Consider the following 20,828-nt stretch of genomic DNA (forward strand, 5'->3'; position numbering starts at 1 on the left):
TAGCCCCCGAGTCATCCTTGACTGCGCTCGTCTTTGGGATGAGTCTCCCCTATATGCGAAACAACTATAAAAATGTTAATTTAAAGCACATAACCAATACTAGCTAATAACTTCTCATACATTGCTTAATTGAGGCATATAAATATACCATCGTGACCTACACAACTCCATGAACACGCCCAAAATTTTAAAATAATTTTCGGAGCCTTCACGCACTGTCACTTGCCGATAAAGGCATGGCCCTATGTGTGACCATGCGCAGGGAACCCTAACAGAATCCCCTAACTCCGTTAGGAATATTCTGTTAAAAAGTAATAGAAACCATTAATTCTACCGGACGGCGTCAGAATATTCCGTCAAACTTTGACAAAATATTCTCTATCTTCTACCTTCGAACTCCGGTGATCGTCACCGTCGCCGGAAATTGAAAAATCTTAAAATCCTTGTATCTCAGTCATTTCTTACCCAAAACTCATGAAATTGGTCTCAATTTAAAGCTTATAACTAGAAGAACACATCCCTACCAATTTCAAGGCTTGAGATCCACGAAAACTCGCCGGAGAAAGCCCGATAATCCGGTGAAAACTTAAAACTCGTCGAACTCGATTTCCCGACGTCCAAATCGCTTGGTTGTTCTTCTCCGAGCTTCGTGAGGATGATTCAAAGCTCCCTATGTCCTTAAAAACTCCTAAAAAACTCACATTAATTAGTGCATGAACAGTGCATGAAATCTGGGGTTAGAGTTCTAGGGGTTTTTGAAGCTTTCAAGTTCTAAAAATAGCATATACAAACTCAGAAGCTTATAAGGAGTTCGAATCTTACCTTTTTGACGTCGATCCGCGTCTGAATGAGAGGGTTCGAGATTTGTCTGTACACTTGTACGGACGTTGCAGAAAAATCGAAATGGAGGGGAGAGAGAGTGCACAGGGAAAAGGTTGGGTGTGTGGTGGTCCTACTTGGTCTTCTAATACTCAAAACAAACACTTTAAGTCCTAAGTGTTCCAAAACTTAGGAAAATCTTTGAATTGGTCCAAATAAAGCTTAACCCACATAACCACACAAAACGTCCAAGGGTAATTAAGTAATTTCACACCGTAAAAAATAAATAATTCGGGACGGGCTGTGACAATCTACCCACCTTATAAAATTTCATCCTCGAAATTATACACAACAAATACATCCACTAATAGTCATAAAACAAGCGTGGATACATCTCTCTCATCCGATCCTTTGTTTCCTAAGTAGCCTCTTCCACTGATTGATTTCTCCATAGAACTTTCACCAGATGCACTGTCTTATTCCTCAGCTCCTTATCCTTCCAATCCAAAATAGTCATTGGCTCCTCATTATAGGATAAATCCGAAGTAATTTCCAATGGTTGAGGAGGTATCACATGTGAATGATTTGAGACATAATGTCGAAGCATCGAAACATGAAACACATTATGCACTCTTGATAACTCTGGAGGTAACTCAAGTCTATAAGCAACCTCACTGACTCGCTCGGTGATCATATACGGTCCAATGTACCTAGGACTCAACTTGCCTTTCTTTCCAAACCGCACAACACCTTTCCATGGTGATAGTTTCAAAAATACCCAATCACCTACATTATACATCTGGTCAGTGGCATGCTTGTCTGCTAAGCTCTTTTGTCGATCCTGGACGGCTTTCAAGTTAGACTTAATTACTTGAATATTTTGAGTAGTTTCATCCACAATCTCCCGGCCCACCAAAACTCTTTCACCCACTTCTAACCAGCATAATGGCGTTCAAAAATACTTGCCATAGAGTCCCTCAAAAGGTGCCATACCAATACTCGAATGGTAACTATTATTGTAGGCGAACTCCATCAAATCCAAACAATCATGCCAACCATCGCCAAACTGCAGCACGGAAGATCTTATCATATCTTCTAACGTCTGAATGGTCCTCTTAGATTGCCCATTTGTCTGATGATGATATGCCATACTATAAAGTAATCTCGTACCAAGAGCTTCCTGGAATGCTATCTAGAACTTAGAAGTGAATCTAGGGTCCCGATCCGAGATAATATCAACTAGAACACCATGTTACTTCACGATCTTCGATATGAATAACTTAGCTAATTAACTTAAGGAGTATTTTTCCCTCACTGGAATAAAGTGGGATGACTTAGTGAGCCGATCAACTATCACCCAAATGCCATCATAACCATTATGTGTTCGAGGAAGCTTGTGTACAAAATCCATAGTAATATTTTCTCATTTCCACTATGGAACGGGAAGTGGCTGCATCAATCCAAAAGGTTTCTTTCTTTCCGCTTTAACTTGTTGACAAATGACACATCTACTCACATACTTAGCAATTTCTCTTTTCAAACCCGGCCAATAATAAAATGGTCGAATGGTATGATACATCTTGGTACCTCCTGGATGCATTGTATATGCCAAAATATGCGCTTCATCAAGGATTTCTTTCTTAAACTCTGCATTATTCGGCACATACATTCTGCTCTCCTGCATAAGCATGCCATCAGTTTCTTGAATTCTGAAATCTTTCTTCTTGCCTCGATTTCTTGCTTGAATTATTTCCCAGGTCTCTTCATCAATCATATGAGCTTCAAGTACATGATCAATCAAAATTGGCCTAACTTGAAAATTTGCAAGTAAGGCTTTCTCTTGATCTTCCACTCTTAATTCCACTCTAGTGGACCTTAATTCTGCAAGGAGAGGAACATGACAATCATAGATGGCATTAAGTCTAGCTGGAGTCTTCCTACTAAGTGCATCCGCCACTGCATTTGCACGACCAGGGTGATATTCAATCATGCAATCATAATCGTTAAGTAACTCAATCCACCTCTACTGCCTAAGATTTAGATCCCTCTGAGTAAAAAGATATTGAAGACTTTTATAATTTGTGAAGATCTTACACCATAAAGATAATGTCTCCAAATCTTCAGAGCAAAGATGATAGCCACTAACTCCATATCATGAGTAGGGTAATTCTTCTCATGAGGTTTCAACTGTGTCGAAGCATAAGCAATCACTCTACCATGTTGCATCAATACACAACCCATACCATTCAAAGAAGCATCACTGTAGACCTCAAAATTACCACTATCATCTGGGAGTGCTAAAACAGGTGCATGAGTGAGATAATACTTCAACTGCTGGAAACTTTGCTCACAATTATCATCCCACTCAAACTTAACTGCTTTTCTAGTCAACCTCGTTAATGGTAAAGCAATAACTAAAAAATCCTTAACAAACCATTTATAATAGCCTGGTAGGCCAAGAAAACTCCGTACCTCAGGGACGGTTCGAGGTTGCTCCCAATTGTCCACAGCTGCCACTTTTTGAGAATCCACTCGAATGCCTTGAGCTGATATAACATGTCCCAAAAATGCCACTTGATCTAACCAGAATTGGCATTTGCTAAACTTAGCATATAGCTGGTGTTCCCTCAAATTTTTCAACACCAATTTAAGATGTCTAGCATGCTCTGCTATAGACTTAGAGTATACCAGAATGTCATCAATGAAAACGATGACAAACCTGTCCAAATATGGTTGGAATACTCGATTCATTAAATCCATGAAAGCTGCTAGCGCATTAGTTAACCTGAATGGCATCACAAGAAACTCATAATGACCATATCGAGTCCTGAATGCTGTTTTCGGGACATCTTCACTTTTAATCTTCAATTGGTAGTAACCAGACCTTAAGTCAATCTTAGAGAACACACAGGCACCTCGAAGTTGATCAAACAAATCATCTATACGTGGCAATGGATAATGGTTCTTAATTATTACCCGATTCAATTACCGGTAATCAATGCATAGCCTCAAAGTTCCATCCTTCTTCCTTACAAATAAAACTAGAGCTCCCTAGGGTTAAGTACTAGGTTGAATAAAACCTTTATCCACTAATTCTTGCAACTGAACTTTCAATTCCCGTAATTTAGCAAGAGCCATTCTATAAGGAGTCAAAGATATAGGATCCGTACCTGGAAGCAGATCAATAGCAAACTCCACATCTATATCTGGCGGCAATCCAAGCAAATCATCAGGGAACACATCCGAAAAATGCCTGACCACATGTACATCTTCCACACTACTAGGAGCATTATCATTCAACACCACATGAGCTAAATATCCCTGACAACCTTTCGACAACAATCTTTTGGTTTTCATGGCATAAATAACACCATGCCTCACCCTGCTAGGTTCTTCTACAAATGTAACTTCAGGTAATCCAGGACGATGAAAAGTAACTGTATTTCCATAGCAATCTATCTTGGCACGATTGTAGTGTAACCAGTTAGTGCCCAAAATCACATCAAAATCAACAATGTCTAACGGAATAAGGTTAGCTGGCATAACAACATCCTCCACCATCACTGGACATCCTGGATATACCCGATCAACATAACATCTCTCCCCTCTAGGCATAGAAAACTCTAAATCGTATCATAGAGGAGTATGATGAGGTTACGTCACTTGAGCAAATGTATGAGAAACAATAGAATGCATAGTACCACATTCAATCAATACTCTAGCAAAATGACCAATAATATTTAACGTATCCATGATTAAATCAAGATTGTTTTGAGCATCTTGCAGTGTCATGTTATGGATACGTCCCTGATTCTACTGTCGTCTACCACGACTTCTGTTAGCATGAGTACCACGTCCTTGTCTTGGCTAACTAGACTGCCTCGAAGATCCTGCACTGCTAGCAGCAATCTCTACCTACTGTGGCTGTCCCCCTGGTACCACTGAGATCCACCTGCTAAATGTGGCTGATATGGCATAGAACCTCCCTGATATTGAGGGTAACCACTCTGATAATGAGGGTCCTGTGAGTACTGATACTTCCCTAAAGTATAAGGGGCGGCGTAACCCTGATAATGATAAGCACCACCACAACCAGTCTGGGCATAACCACTAGGTCCTGAAACTTGCTGGGCCGGCACAAGTGGTGGTAAGGAAGGCTGTTGGGGCTTCTGCTGATTCTGAGGGCAATGTGCAGCCCTACACCCCATCTGTCCACAAGTATAACATGCATTGCTGCCTCTCATACACTCCCCAAAATGCCTATTATTACACCTGCGACATAAATGAGCACCTGAACCACTTGAACCACCAAAGTCCCTCTGCCTCTGAAATCTCGAGCATCCAGAAAATCTACCACCTCTCATCTGTATATTAGAGCTCAAGCATCCACTAGAAGAGCTGGAATTGCCACCACTTCTCTTAAAGCTCTGGGTCTTACGAGGTCCCTGAGATGATTGACCTTTACCTTTATCATGTCGCATCTGATTCCCGTTCTTTTCTTTTTCATCTTCACTTTCACTGGGCATGTTCTTTGAGTCTTCAATTTGCAGTAAAGCCTCATAAACTCTTGGTAAGTGGCACAGGGAGTCGATGTCGCTATAGAACGCCATTTCTTCTTAGTACCCAACCTGAAACGACGGAGCATCTCGATCGGATTAACAGCAACCTCCGGATCATATCAAGACAAATTAGTGAATCTTTTGTAATATTCATTCACCGTTATCTTTCCTTGTTTCAGATGCGTAAATTCTTATTTCTTGCGATCAATATACTCAGGGGGAATAAACCTTTTCCGAAACAACTGTTTAAACATTTCCCAATCGGCTGCTACCTCTGGTGGCATTTGATAGGACTCTTGTCTCCACCAGGATGCAAGCTCCAGACCTAGAAACCAGGTAGTCGTCTCGACCCACCTATCAGGAGGAAGATTCCCCTGACTTTGCATCATAAGGAAAGTCTTCTCAACATGATTAAGCCACTTCTCTGCTCCTTCATGTCATTCATTACCCATCAAATTATTCAGCTTCAGATTATACACAGTCTCAAGAGGTGTCCTTTGAGGAGGACGGAGCGAAGACTGAATGGCATTAGCTATAGCTTCCCCTAACTAAGCAATATCAGGGAAACTAGGCTTAGCTGAGTGACGTGGCTCTCTACGAGGAGGCATAGTTCTGACAGAAGACATCATAATGATTAGATTATTCACGAGATATATAGGACTACTAAACCTAGGCTCTGATACCAAATTGACACACCCCGACCTAAAATCAAGGCGTGCTGGCTGTCACGTGAGGGTGACGTAGCCATGTGCACAGTGCGGAAGCAATAAGGATATGAAATATACTAATAGATAAGAACTGAAAGCTAATTAATGTGCACTAATAAGCAAAAAGTGCTAGGAATGAGATACAAGTGTAAATACACCTAATCAGAGTATAGAAGTCTAGGTGCAGTCCAGTAGGACAAGTACTAGTTATACAGTACCAGAAGAAGTCCTACGAATATTATACTTTGTCAGAACCGCCAAGATCCACAAACGCCACCAACATCAAGTTTACCTAAAACCTGGAGGAGCGCAAAACAGAAAGTGTGAATGGGCAAAAACAAAGCTTTTCAAAATCATTTCATTTACCAAATACTCTAACCTCTCGCCGTAAAACATGTATAATTTTCCCAGAAATGGAATATAAATATATAAATATATATATATATATATATATATATATATATCAAATCATGCTTCACATATCCATAATCTTAAGTATGCCATGCCAAAAATATAAAACAGAATAAGTAACTCAGGTGAAAATAAATTCATGGAAAATAACATATTAGCCGGAACCCCTGCAGAAGTCTGTACGGTTGAACTCATAGCTCATTAATCAATCTAGCCGGAGTCACTACAAGTGACCTATACGGCACTACACTGCACACGAGTTAGAACAACTCAATGCTACGCACTCATGATAGCTATGCGATAAATCGCTAGTCACCTATAAGTCGGAACCACCTATGATGGTCTGTACGACAAGACTGTGCACCTAAATTGGATCCAATGTGAGCATAGGGTGTGGGAGGTGACACTATAAATAGGCATGTACCATATCTTTTGCTAAATCACAATCACCCGGGGTGCATGTTTATGAGCTTTCAATCACATCTCATATACGAAACAACTATAAAAACGTTAATTTAAAGCACATAACCAATACTAACTAATAACTTCTCATACATTGTTCAATTGAGGTATATAAATATACCATCGTGACCTACACAACTCCATGAACACACCCAAAATTTTAAAATAATTTTCGGAGCCCTCACTCACCATCATGTGCCGACAAGGGCATGGCCCTACGCGCGGCCACGTACAGGGAACCCTAACAGCATCCCCTAACCCCTTTAGGAATATTCCGTTAAAAAGTAACAGAAACCGTTAATTCTACCTGACGGCGTCAGAATATTCCGTCAAACTTTGACGGAATATTCTCTATCTTCTACCTTCGAACTCTAGTAACCGTCACCGTCGCTGGAAACTAAAAAATCTTAAAATCCTTGTATCTCAGTCATTTCTTACCCAAAACTCATGAAATTGGTCTCAATTTAAAGCTTATAACTAGAAGAACACATCCTTACCAATTTCAAGGCTTGAGATCCATGAAAACTCACCAAAGAAAGCTCGATAATCTGGCGAAAACTTAAAACTCGTTGAACTCGATTTCCTGACATCCAAATCGCTTGGTTTTTCTTCTCTGAGCTTCGTGAGGATGATTCAAAGATCCTTATGTCCTTAAAAACTCCTAAAAACCTCACATTAATTAGTGCATGAACAGTGCATGAAATCTGGGGTTAGAGTTCTTGGGGTTTTTGAAGCTTTCAAGTTCTAAAAATAGCATATACGAACTTAGAAGCTTATAAGGAGTTCGAATCTTACATTCTTGACGTCGATCCGTGTCTGAATGAGAGGGTTCGAGATTTGTCCGTACACTTGTATGGACGTTGTAGAAAAATTGAAAGGGAGGGGAGAGAGAGTGCACGGGGAAAAGGTTGGGTGTGTGGTGGTCCTACTTGGTCTTCCAATACACAAAACAAACACTTTAAGTCCTAAGTGTTCCAAAACTTAGGAAAATCTTTGAATTGGTCCAATTAAAACTTAACCCACATAGCCACACAAAAAGTCCAAGGGTAAATAAGTAATTTCACTCCGTCAAAAATAAATAATTCAGGATGAGCTGTGACATTGTCATTGTGAAAAAATAAAAATAACAATTTAATCATATCATCTACAGCTATGCTCACAATATCTCTTGCTGGATTATTTCACATTGGATTTTTTCTTTTTCCAATTGGAAACTTTGATCCACCACTTTTTAAGACTCATAATGTGGAGATGGTGTCAAGTGGCCAAAGCTGGTCGACTGATTCATATTGTAAGTTAAAGTTTTTAATCTACTAATCTAAATATACCTAGTCTACTAAGAATGTGGTGACAAATGAAATGAGTATTTTGCAACTGTACACCAACTTAAGGAAATTGACCAATGAAGAGATAACAAAGTCGTTTGATAACTTTTTTCATCTTAATTTACGTTTATGAACATAATATCCTAATATTAAAATAATCAAAAACAAAAAGTTAAAACAAAATTCCGAAGCATATATAGTTTAATCTTCTTCAATAGCATGAGTAAATTTGAGATCAATAGAGTGAAAAACGTTTGGTCAAGTTCATTTGTAAATCTAAGCCACGAGAACCTTGACCTTTTTTTTTTCAAGCCTCATTTCCTCGAACGCTCGTAAAATGGGAAAGAGAAAACGACCTCTTTCTTCCCAAATAAACTTTGGGCTCCAAGCAAATATCACAAGACTTTTGATTTCTTTAAATGAAAAATTAAAAAAAAGGGTTTAAAATTTTTTAGTTTTAACGATGATTAGGATATAAAATATTTAAAAACTTTAGTAACGCCTTTAAATGCGCAAATACATGGGCAATCCAACGGTGTTTCTTGAAGTGGTTAGAGAGAAAAACATGTATACTATCTCAAACGGAGAATGATTCTTTTCACTCATAATCTCTCTTCCCTTCCCTTCTCTTTTATTTGAACGGTTACGGTTAAGTTACATCAATATCTTATATTGATTTTTTATAAAGATAATAAAATAAAAAATAATGTATAAGAAAAACAGATGGAAGGAGATGTGAATAGGAGAGGGAGAATTCTACTCCATCTCAAATGGCCATTCAACTACCAATGGATTTATCTGTCAGAAGAATCAGCATGCTGACACGTGGACAAGATCCTAAGCGTCGAAGAACAGTGATATCAGAAGCTGATGTCACTGCATATTTCTCTCTGACTTGGCCGCCATGCTTCAATTGACCCATGTGCTCAAATTCATCTCAACTTGTGTGGCATCCCACAATAATACAATAATCCAAAAAACTAATAAAATATAGCCACCACATCTATTTTAATATGTATCTATCTGGATGATTTTACCATTTCACCCTCGTAATTTTACCCCGTCTTTTTGTCATTTTAACCTGGGACCCTATTGGCCTCTATTGGTCCACATTGGTCCTGTGGGACCCATTGGAATTGGGTATATATAATGAGGATGCAAATCTTTAGCAAACCAACATGCGCGCGCACACACACAGAGTGATCCAAGAAGAAAACAAAAACACCCTAACTCTTCAAATGAATTACTCGACTTTTGATTCCCCAAACTCCAATTTGTCACCAGAATCTTCATTTGGATCATCATTTTCTTGGGATGATGGTCTTAAATTTGGCAACAATTCACTTCCTTTCAATGAAAATGATTCAGAAGAAATGCTTCTTTATGGTCTAATTTCGGAGGCCACCCAAGAAATAACGTCAAGTTTTTTTGTTTCTGCAAACCCAATTAAGGAAGAGGAGGTGAGCTCCGCATGCGAAGAAGAAAACCTGAAAAAGGAAAAGTCCTATAGAGGGGTTCGGAGGCGGCCATGGGGCAAGTTTGCTGCAGAAATAAGAGACTCCACTAGACATGGCATAAGGGTGTGGCTAGGCACATTTGACAGTGCCGAAGCCGCAGCTCTTGCCTATGATCAAGCCGCCTTTTCCATGAGAGGCTCTAAGGCAATTCTCAATTTCCCAGTAGAGAGAGTCCGCGAATCGCTTAGGGAGATCAACTATGGTACCTTGGATTTGGAAGGATGTTCGCCGGTGATGGCGCTTAAGCGAAAGCACTCGATGAGAAGGAAAACTGGGTTCAAGAAAAGTCAAGTTGACAGAGATGTGATGATAGAGAATGTGGTGGTGTTTGAAGATCTGGGAACAGATTACTTGGAAGAATTGTTAAATTCAACCGAGAATACAAGTACCAGCGCCACTCCTAATTGGTGAACCAAAACAGCAAATTCATCTTTATTGAATTCTTCTTTTGTTTGTTTGTTCTTTTTTCTGTAATCAATCTCTTTGTAATTGTATGAACCGTGGCTCCAATCTTTTGTTTTTGCTGTAAAGTTCGTAGAAAGATAAAGGTGTTACGCATTAATGTGTCCTAGTGTTTAATCTGTGGGGCTGAAATCAAATTAGTTGAACCTTGAGGTGACTGTTGCTTTGAAATTTGATTAGGTCAACTAGTAGGGCCAAGTGACTCATAAAATGACATTGGCTCATGCACGCCTGCAGCACTACTCGAGTGACATGCATGGATGGGATTAATTGACCCATCAAAGTTAATCACTCTAATACTATATTTTTCAATCATCAAATCTTCTGACCATTTTATTTCAGTTATTACACAAAAATTCCTAATACACATTCCTTCAACAACCATCTTTTGTATTGGGCTAGTTTTGCATGCTCAAGAGATTCTTATATCTTTGTACTTGGGCGTGGCGGCCCAATGCATTGCTTCGAGCATGTTCAAGAATTTTACTTTCCTCAGCAAGCTAGAAACTGATGCTTGCTTTACAAAATGTAATATATAGAAGGCTCTTAAGGAGAAGGATTCCTAATTTTTTTTTAAAATGGGAATTATTTGTGGGATCCACACCACATCAAACTTTAAAGATCCGAATCATTTATTTTTCAAGTTGCACTTTATAGATTATCATTACAAAATATTAGCGAAATCGGAAGTATTTGAGGTATTTAATTGAGTTCAAATAAATTAATGAACACTTGTTCCAAGAATAACTTTGAAAATTTCATCGTGATAATTAAATAGTAAATGGTTTCGAATTGAATTGAATTTTTACAAGGATGATCTTTTGAATCAAGACTTAAAAAGTAGACGGTTCGGATCGTTAAAGTTTGATGTGTAGTGGATCCCACAACCTGATCCCCCAATAAAATTGCCTATATATATATATATATTTATTATCTTCCAATAGCGAAGGGTCTGGGATGCTGAAATATCAAGCATATATACAAAAAAAAGATATACAGCCAGGACCAGCAAAAGAGCTGCAACTTGTTGAATTTGTCATCAATCAAAATCTCAATCAAAGTTTTCTTGGTATTTCATAGCATTTTATGATTAAGGATTCAGGACTCATAAGTGCGGGAACATGTATAATTTAATCATGCAATAAGGTCGAGGAATATGCAGATCAATATCAACTAAGGTAATACTAATTTTGATGAAAAGAAAGCTATTACTAATAAATAGGAAATTTTAAATAGAAATTAGTAGTTCTGTGGAGAAGGGGAAAAGAGTGAGGCATGCACTGACCCAGCTGAACCACTTTGAACACTGTTTTGGTCGAATTTCAAAGAAGAGAAGCTTCTCAAGGGCAACTCAGTCTTTAGCAATTTGGGTTTGGCTACGTACGACTTTCTAATTCATGCTGTTATAATAATAATAACATACAGATAATCTAAACATATATATTATCTTCACGTCGGTCCAATTTGGTTGTATTAAACTATGATAAAATTGTGATCCTCCTCCCTCCCCCTTCCTTCCTCCACCTCTTTTTGTTTATTTTTCTTAGACCATTTTCTTTCTAATTTTTAATATCATTAATGGGTTAATTAGCAAAGTATAACTCTATTTCTAACAGCGGTGGCCGTAGAAGATATCTTAAATTTGAATATTGTATATATGCATAAAAGAAGAATTATGTTAGCTTATAGCATCGTATTTTGCGGCCGTTTGAATGTTAGTAATTTATGAGCTGTTAATATATATATGAATGAAATACAATCATATTATTGTTAGTCATTGCCAAATGACACTACGCATAATTGCATGAATAAGCTGGTTGTGCAACAGTCATAACTAAGGTTTTAAAAGACACTAGGCACTAGACGGGTGGCGGGCTAGAACCTAGCACCTATGTATTAACAGTACGAATCTTAATGAATACTTAGCTTAAGAATTGAGATTCAGAGAAAGAAATGAAAGCAATGAGAGAGAAAGAGAATGAAGAAGAAAGACTTTGAGCTTCAATTGATAAGTGAGAGAGAATACATTCTCTGCTTTATAAGCAGTAGCCGTTACAATAATTCTAAGAAACTAATAGGCCTTTAACAAACTAATAGATTCCTAATAGAGCTCCAACCAATCTAACTGCTCTATGATGGCATGGACACTAACGAATACAATTGTGACACTTGTACATATTCTATTCCTTCACTTATCATCCCCCCTCAATCTCAGCTAGGGTAACCAAGCCTACGATTATAGCAGTGTTTAACAAATGTTAGTCCATGTAATCCTTTAGTGAGAATGTCTGATGTTTGCTCTCCTGTTGGAATGTATTGTACCACTAAGTCTTTCCTTTGCACTTTCTCTCAATTGAAGTGAAAATTTGTGTCCAAATGTTTAATTCTAGTGTGAAACACTAGATTGGAACATAAAGCCAAAGCATAAAGGTTATCACAATGTAACAAAGGCGTTTAAGCAATGAATTGATGTAGATCATTTAACAAAAGCCTAATCCATACCATGTCTGCAGCACAACGTGCTAAAACCTTGTATTCTACCCCTATAGAACTTTTGGATATTGATGCTTGCTTCTTTGATTGCCATGTTATTGGATCGTTTCCCATATAAACCACAAATCCAATAACTGACCTCATTATGTTGGGATCAGTTGCCTAATTAGAATCCGAGAAGGCAGTAATTAAGTAATTTGATGATGTTGAGTATGTTAGACCACACTATATGGTACCTGGTACATATCTCAATATTCTTTTGACAAGAGCAAAGTGTATATCTGTGGGATTGGTCATATATTCACATATGCTACATTTAATGCATATTAGAGATTAGGTCTAGTGAATGAGATATTAAAGTACATCAACTAAACTTCTATATTCAGTAGGATTAGGTAATAGTGTACCCCCAGATGCTACTAGTTAAGTATATGGCTTACATGGAGTTATAGTTAGTTTGCAAGTATCCATCCCAGATTTGTGTATCTAGTCTTTTGCATACTTGGATTGATTAATGAAGATATCACATTGTGTTTATTCTGTATCTACAATCCCATAAAATATGACAACTTTCCCATGTCTTTTAACTCAAACACTTCACTGAGTACTTGAATAACAGCTTGAACTTTGATAGAAATAGACTCTGTCAATATAATATGATCTACATATAATGACATTAGAGTAATAACATCCACTCCATCATGCTTGACAAATAAGCTGGTATCAGAATGTGACATTTGAAATCCCATTGCAGGCAAATACCCTATGACTTTTGCATTGCATGCACTTGGTGCCTATTTCAAACCATACAACGACTTCAGTAGTTTACAGACATAATTTGGGTGTGTAGAGTCCACAAAATCCTGAGGTTGCTTCATGTATAACTCTTCTTCCAATTCTCCATGCAAGAAATGCTTTTTTGATATCAAGTTATCTTAATTCCCACTTGTGATGAGCTACAAGTGAGATGATTAACCTGACAATAGTATGCCTCACAACTAGACTAAATGTTTCAAAATAGTCTAAGCCAAGTTCTTGAGTGTACCCTTGAGCCACTAAACAAGCCTTATATCTTGAAATTGATCCATCATGGTTCTTCATCACCTTGTATACCTATTTACTATAATGGCCCTATGAGTTGGTGGATGAACCAGAATCTATGTACCTTGGCTTTTCAATGCATAAACCTCTTCTTGCATTGTATTTTGCCAATTAGTACTTGTTGCTGCACTTCTAAAAGATTATGGTTCGGTTATATAAATGTTATGTGCAAGAAAAGAGAAACCACTATAACTGGAATCTTGATCATCAAGTTTCAATGTTTCCAATTTAGCAATGTTGCTAGAAAATTTGCATAAATTCTTCTTAAGAGAGCACTTGCTTGTAACCTGGTTTGCTTTTTCTATCCTGGCATATCATTGTGTGTTTGAGATTGAGGTATAAAAGTAGCAAAGGGAAGAATTATCTCTAATTATGCAGGATTTAGGATAAGTAACATTGAAGCTGTATTTGGAGGAGAGTGAGGTGAGTCGGTTGTTTTAGATGTTTGTGCACGAGTGGAACAAGTTGTTGCGACAATTTTATATTAGAAACATTTGAAGAAATTGAAGAAGTAAAATCCATGTTGTCATGATTTATGTTCATAGTTTAAGATCCTAAAGTCCTAGACAATGTTTGTAGGAATAGTCACTATTACTAGAGAATTTGCTAAACTAGAGGCCTGAGTATCAACTGACAACTGATTCCTTGATGTATAAGTAACATTCTTGTATGGGAAAACAATTTCATCATGTATTACATGTCTATAAATAACTTTCTAGATTGTATATGAAAACAAATCACTCCCTAATACCCCACTACATATCCAACAAAAACACACAAAGATGCTCTTGGCTACAGTTTATTCTCATTATAAGACCTAATATATGAATACACAGTTGTGCCAAACACTTTAATCCTTGCAATGGTGGGTTATATCCAAATAATAGCTGATACAATGACTGCATACTCAAAACCTTACATGGCATTCTATTTATAAGAAAAACAAAATGAGCAAATGTATGGAACCATAACTCCTGAGGTAATTGTATAGTAGTAAGCAATGTTATTGTTGTATTCACTATGTGTCTATGTTTCCTCTCAGCAATTCTATTTTGTTGAGGGGTATATGGACAAGAAAATATATGAACAATACCTTTATTATTTTAAAATCCATCAAATCTATTGCTTATATACTCTCCACCACCATCTATTTGCAAACATTTAATACTATAACCAAATTGATTATTAATAAGACTATAGAACTTTTGAAGAACATCACACACTTCTAATTTATTCATCAAAGGGAAAATCCATACATATCTTGTGAATTCATCAACAAAACCCACATAATACTTGTAATCCTCTATGGATTTTGTAGGTGAAGGACCCAGAGATCTGAATGTACTTTTTGAAAGGGAAAAATTACAAGACCCTTTCCTATCTACAAATTGTAACCCAAACATCTTGATAGCAGTACAAAATGAACATAAGTGCTGTTTATTATAAATGTGTCTGCACATAGAAATTGGTATATTACAACTTTTGTTGGAACATGTAAAACCAGCAATAGTTAGATTGTCCTGCACATAGAAATTGGTTTCATCATAAACAAATCAGCAATAGTTATCATTGCACAATTGTTTTATTGATAATAGACAAACAACAAAGGTTGGAACATGTAAAACACTCCTTAAAATCAAGGAATGTGGTAGTGTTTGTACCAATGTGTTTAATTGCTAAACCTTCACCATTACCAATAGTAATTTTGTCCTTGCCTTCATATGGTGTAACATTTTGCAGAGGTTGCACATCAGCTATCATGTGGTGATATGCTTCTGTATTCACAATCCAAGAGTCATTGGTAAGAAATGACCAACATGCTTGAAGTGACTGAGGTGCTTGAGCTTGCATAACACTCAAAGAAGGAGCTGGTGCAGAACCTAGATATGCAAAATTATTCTTGTGATAACAATCTAAAACATTGTCCCTTTTTTTTTCCACATATTTGACATTCCGCAGCTTGTCCCATAGAACTAGAATTAGTTGATATCTTCCAACAATTTGGAGCTAATGTCTTCTCTTTGAGCAAACTTGACACTCAGAAACAATGTTTGTCCTAGGTTCAATGTTTCCAGCCCATGACTGCCAATTCCCACCTAATTGTTTGTTTTTAAAAGACTGGCCCCTTCCATTATATGATCTGTAACTTCCATTCTCATTTGTCGTTGGTCCATAATACTATCTAGAACCATTGCTTGGATTACTATTACTTGAATTGGAACTGTCTTGGTGCATTATTCAGTCCAACAAAGCCATAACTATTTGAAAAATTAGGAAATGGTGCTGGTTGATGAAATAGGGTTGATTAAGATTGTAGATCAATATACTGATTACTCATGTATGGAAAACCTTGTTGAGAAAATAGCATTGATGGAAATGCATTTTGTTGAGGATATGAAAAACCAATAGTACTTGAAATACCATAAAATGGACCTTGTTGTGGATATGGCACATCAAATCTTGGAACACCATTTGCTACCATAATAATTGTACCTCCAGTAGAGTATGAAATATCTTCAAAATGAGTTGAAGATCCATGTGTCATACCATACATAGAAGAAGATCCAGTAGAACCTTGCATATACAAACTAGAAAAATTATTTGCCAACACATTCACCATATAATCATTCTCCCTTTTAGCACAGAGTAATTGCTGCCTAAATTCTCTCTCTCTCTAAAAAAAAAATTAAAAAAAAAAGTATCCCTAGTAAGGCTTATTGTTCTTATAATCGAGTATTCTCTTGGTAGACCAGACAGAGTAGCTACAACAAAACCATTATCAAATACAAATTCATCAGTAGCAATTCAATCGAGTATTCTCTTGGTAGACCAGACAGAGCAGTTACAACAAAATCATTATCAAATACAAATTCATTAGTAGCAATTCATTGTTCTTTTATATTTTTGTGTTTAGATAGATATTGATCAATAGTATCACCTTTTTTTTTTTACACAGCCTTGAACTCAATCTTTGAAGTATTAACTCTGGCTTTAGAAATGGAAGCATACCTATCTTGTAAACTAACCCGCACATCATGCGTAGTTTTGCAACCCAAACATCGATAAGCTCATTTGACAAAGTTGCACTCAATAAGCTCCTTAATGTTATGTCAGTAGCTTCCCTTTCAAGAAATACATTAGCTACCCCAAGCTCAGTATGAATCATTAACTTTGGTACACACGCAGCAGTTCCATCAAAGTGATCAAACAATTTGTATAAATAAGTGTCCATTTATACTTAAAAATAATTATATTGGTATACATAAATTGCAAAAATAAAATGAGATATATATTATAAAGTATTAAACCTTATTGAAAACATGGGGAACAAGCATGTAATGAGTGTTCAGCCAAGTATTCAACAAGTCTCTTACATTTTATTGAAAAATTAAAATGCAAAATGAAAGTTATCGATTTTCCGTCTAAGTGAGAGTCGAGACCTAGGTTGGTTTAAGCGGGCTAGGTGGGCGCCTAGGCGTGCTAGGCGGATGCCTAAGTGGGTCTAGGGGTACTTAATTTTCAAATGCCTAGGGACTAATGTTCAGGGCAGTGGTCACTCACCTAGTGCCTAGGCGGGGCATAGGCGGTGCTAGGAGGGAATTTTTAGAATAGTGTATTTCACAGAAAACCAATAACCAAGCCTACAAATCTCCAAGAAACATTGAGATCAAGAAAAATTCAGACTATATCCCTGGAGACATTCTTCAATTTAGCTCGCACCCTAAAAAAACCCAAATCACCATTGATGATGTTCAAAGATTAAAGAACTGAAGCAATGAAAAATCACACCGAAAGCCCCCAAAAAATTAATGAACTACAAACCACAACAAAATCGTTGGTTCTATACCATATTATTAGTACTAATCTTAATGAATACTGAGCTTAAGAACTGAGATTCAGAGAAATAAATGAAAGCAATGAGAGAAGAGGAGAATGAAGAAGAAGGATTTTTAGCTTCAATTGATGAGTGAGAGAGAATACATTCCCTGCTTTATAAGCATTAGCTGTTACAATGATTCTAACAAACTAATAGACATTTAACAACTAACAGATACGTAGTAGAGTTCCAACCAGTCTAATTGCTCTAAGATGACATGGACACTAACCAATACAATTGTGACACTTTTACATACCATTCCTTCACTTATCACTAGGCGGTTAGGCGGACCTTGGCGGACTAGGCAGTTTTAAGTAAATTTATTAAATATCATATAAATAAGTGTCTATTTATTCTTAAAAATTCATAATTGTATTGGAATACATAAATTGAAAAAGAAAATGACACATAGATTATAAAGTATTAAAACATACTAAAAATATTGAGAACAAGCATATAATAAGTATTCAACAAGTGTCTTACAACTTATTGAAGAAAAAAAATGCAAAATGAAAGTTATCGATTTTCTGCCTAAGTGAGAGTTGCGACCTAGGCGGGTACGTAGGTCAGCTTAAGTGGGCACCTAAGGAGGCTAGACAAGTACCTAAGCCGGTCTAGGTGCCCTTTCTTAATTGCAAATGCCTAGGGATTAATTTGGGTGGTGACCAGTCGTCTAGCGCCTAGAAAACATAGGGGACCACTTGTCCCCCTATTTTACACACAAATAATAAAGTGGAGAGCTCATGTCTAGAAAAAGAGAAGGCATAAGTTTCTGCCATTTGAACCAGTAGCCAACAGCAGGCCACCGCCGTGTAGTTTACATATGATCATGCGTCGCCACTCTCCATGACTGTACGCCGTCATTATCCACCATCAGCTAATAGTCTGATTAATATTATCGGATCATTGTGTAAGCGTCGAGGGTGCATTTAGAGAGAAATAACAAGAACAAAATAAGAAAGGTCTTGATAATGATGTTCTTAAAATAGAAAAAAGAGTTAAATCAAAAGAGTAGTCTCATATGTCCTTGTGATACATGTTGGAACTCGTATTGTGGTACTATAGTAATTGTTATGTTTCAACCTGTGGTAGAGGTGCTTCAATGGATTAAAGGTCATTGCAACCAAGGTAATCTACGTGAAGCAAATAGGTTATTCAAAGAAACACAAAACTTTTGTTCGTTTGTTTGTTTGTTTCACCTTTTTTTTTTTATGAGACTTATATTGGGACTTACATATGAGTTTACAAAAGAAAGACTGAGATATTGTGAATGTGATAACGTTAGTGAAAGTATGCAAGTAAAGACTACAATTCTTGAGAGATGATGACTTTGAGAACATGTTCCATAATGTATAAAAATTTTGTGAGGAAAATGATATTAATGTTTCTGACATGGAAGATTTGCATTTCGCACCCGGAAAATCAAAGCACAAAGCTCCAAGACCCCCAAACTTCCTTACTATCGAGTAGACCTCTATTTTCAAGTCCTTGGTATGCGCCTAAAAAAATTGAATGATCACTTTAATGAGGTAAAGACCAAGTTACTTCTTTCTATAGCATGTTTGAGTCCAGTTAAAATTTTGCATCTTTTGACCGACAACAATTGTAAGTTGTTTGTATTGATAAATTATGAACGAAATTAATATTGTCTACTATCTATAAGGATTTGGTTGTAACATTTTTTTGGGACCTTTTACTCTTTTAAATTTCGTCCCTCCCCCCAACAATTCTTGGCTTCGCCACTGGCTACTCCCATGCTGCCAATTGGTTTGATATATGGTGGAACCTTAACTTTCTTCAAATACACTCAAACTTTATAATTAATTGATAAATTCTTTCAAAGAAAATAAAACAAAAATGATTAGAGCTCGTTTATAAGTGTTTTTAAAATCACTGAATGTGTTTTTGCTTACAAGAGTGAGAAATGCTAGCTTATATATGGTGTTTTTGCTTGTAAGTGTTTTAAAATCACTAAATGTGTCTTAACCCCTTCTCCATCTCTCTCTGCCTTACTTTCTCTCCTTTCATTAAAATAGGCCACAACACGTTATCGGCACGCTCTCATTGTTTCGCTCAGGAATCGAAGGTTTTTCGGTTATAAACCTGTTTACAAGATTCGTCATCGCAATTCAGGTTTTAGACACGGTCTGAATGTTGATGCTTTTTTAGACTGATTGCATGAAATATTCACCAGTGCGCATAAGTATAATTTTTTGTTTACCGAATTATATACTCTATTCAAATTATAGGTCGCAATTATATTATTCTACTGCTAATATAACAGTAATGAATTGATTTTGTGGGAATAAGCAAAGAAAAAGGAAGAAAAAAATTCTTGTTCACAATTATATTATACTATTGTTGGTATATTATTCTCAATGGTTTGGACCCCCTGTCGGAACCCAAATTCACCCCCGACACATTGCTTATGTATGTCCCACCGCTTGTAGTCGCCCCGTCAAGATTTCCCGTATAAGCCCAAAGCCCTATCTTTACTGGGCTTGAATCTAAAATCACCCGAGGTCTTTGGGCATTCCCTTGTGCTCATCCCATATAAAACTGATAGGATTTTTACCACCTGCACAATTAGGGTTTGATCACATAGAAGTACTCGCAAAAGAACAAGGTAATTGTAGTATAGCTAGCTTAAGTAAGGTTGTTCTCCTCAAGAATTGATATGAATAACTTATATGTAAAACCGATTCTTCGTTAACTAAGTAATAAAAATTTAAAAAAGTCAAAACTGTGAATTAAAATAACAAAAGCAAATAATAAAATAACAAAATTAATAATAATAAAATCCAACAAAAAATTGTAACGAACGGTTTGAGAGAATCAAGTTTATGAAAAACTAAGGCTTAGCCATCACCATTAACAATCATATTAGTTCTACCTATTACTTATGAGTTAACACAAGCAAACTTTGAGATGTATGCTCTTCAGGAAGACCATCAGAATCTACTTGAGGAGGAGTTTGATATCAGATTCCTCATTGATGCCCTTGGTGAATCCTCTGCTACATTTAAGGGAAAAGATGTTCCAAAAGAAGATTAATTTGCAGTTGCCCTTGGCTAGTAAGGGAGCCTGTCCCTTTC

At 36.8% G+C, this 20,828-nt stretch overlaps 2 protein-coding genes across 2 annotated transcripts; one reads left to right on the forward strand and one right to left on the reverse strand.

Annotated features, from left to right (window-relative positions):
- Window positions 1-1,237: 1,237 nt before the first annotated feature.
- LOC139193045 (uncharacterized) lies at window positions 1,238-4,380 on the reverse strand. Its single transcript, XM_070816001.1, has 5 exons — window positions 3,900-4,380; window positions 3,508-3,758; window positions 3,254-3,398; window positions 2,407-2,775; window positions 1,238-1,569 (listed from the first exon to the last, which is right to left on the reverse strand). Exons 1-5 carry the CDS (start codon window positions 4,378-4,380, stop codon window positions 1,238-1,240), a joined length of 1,578 nt encoding a protein of 525 aa, XP_070672102.1.
- Window positions 4,381-9,459: 5,079 nt separating this feature from the next.
- On the forward strand, window positions 9,460-10,414 carry LOC103404043 (ethylene-responsive transcription factor 1B-like). The gene has a single exon (XM_008342898.4). It carries the CDS (start codon window positions 9,462-9,464, stop codon window positions 10,209-10,211), a length of 750 nt encoding a protein of 249 aa, XP_008341120.3. The 5' UTR covers window positions 9,460-9,461; the 3' UTR covers window positions 10,212-10,414.
- Window positions 10,415-20,828: the final 10,414 nt, after the last annotated feature.

Source organism: Malus domestica, chromosome 16 (assembly GCF_042453785.1).
Source record: "Malus domestica chromosome 16, GDT2T_hap1".
Classification (NCBI taxonomy): domain Eukaryota; kingdom Viridiplantae; phylum Streptophyta; class Magnoliopsida; order Rosales; family Rosaceae; genus Malus; species Malus domestica.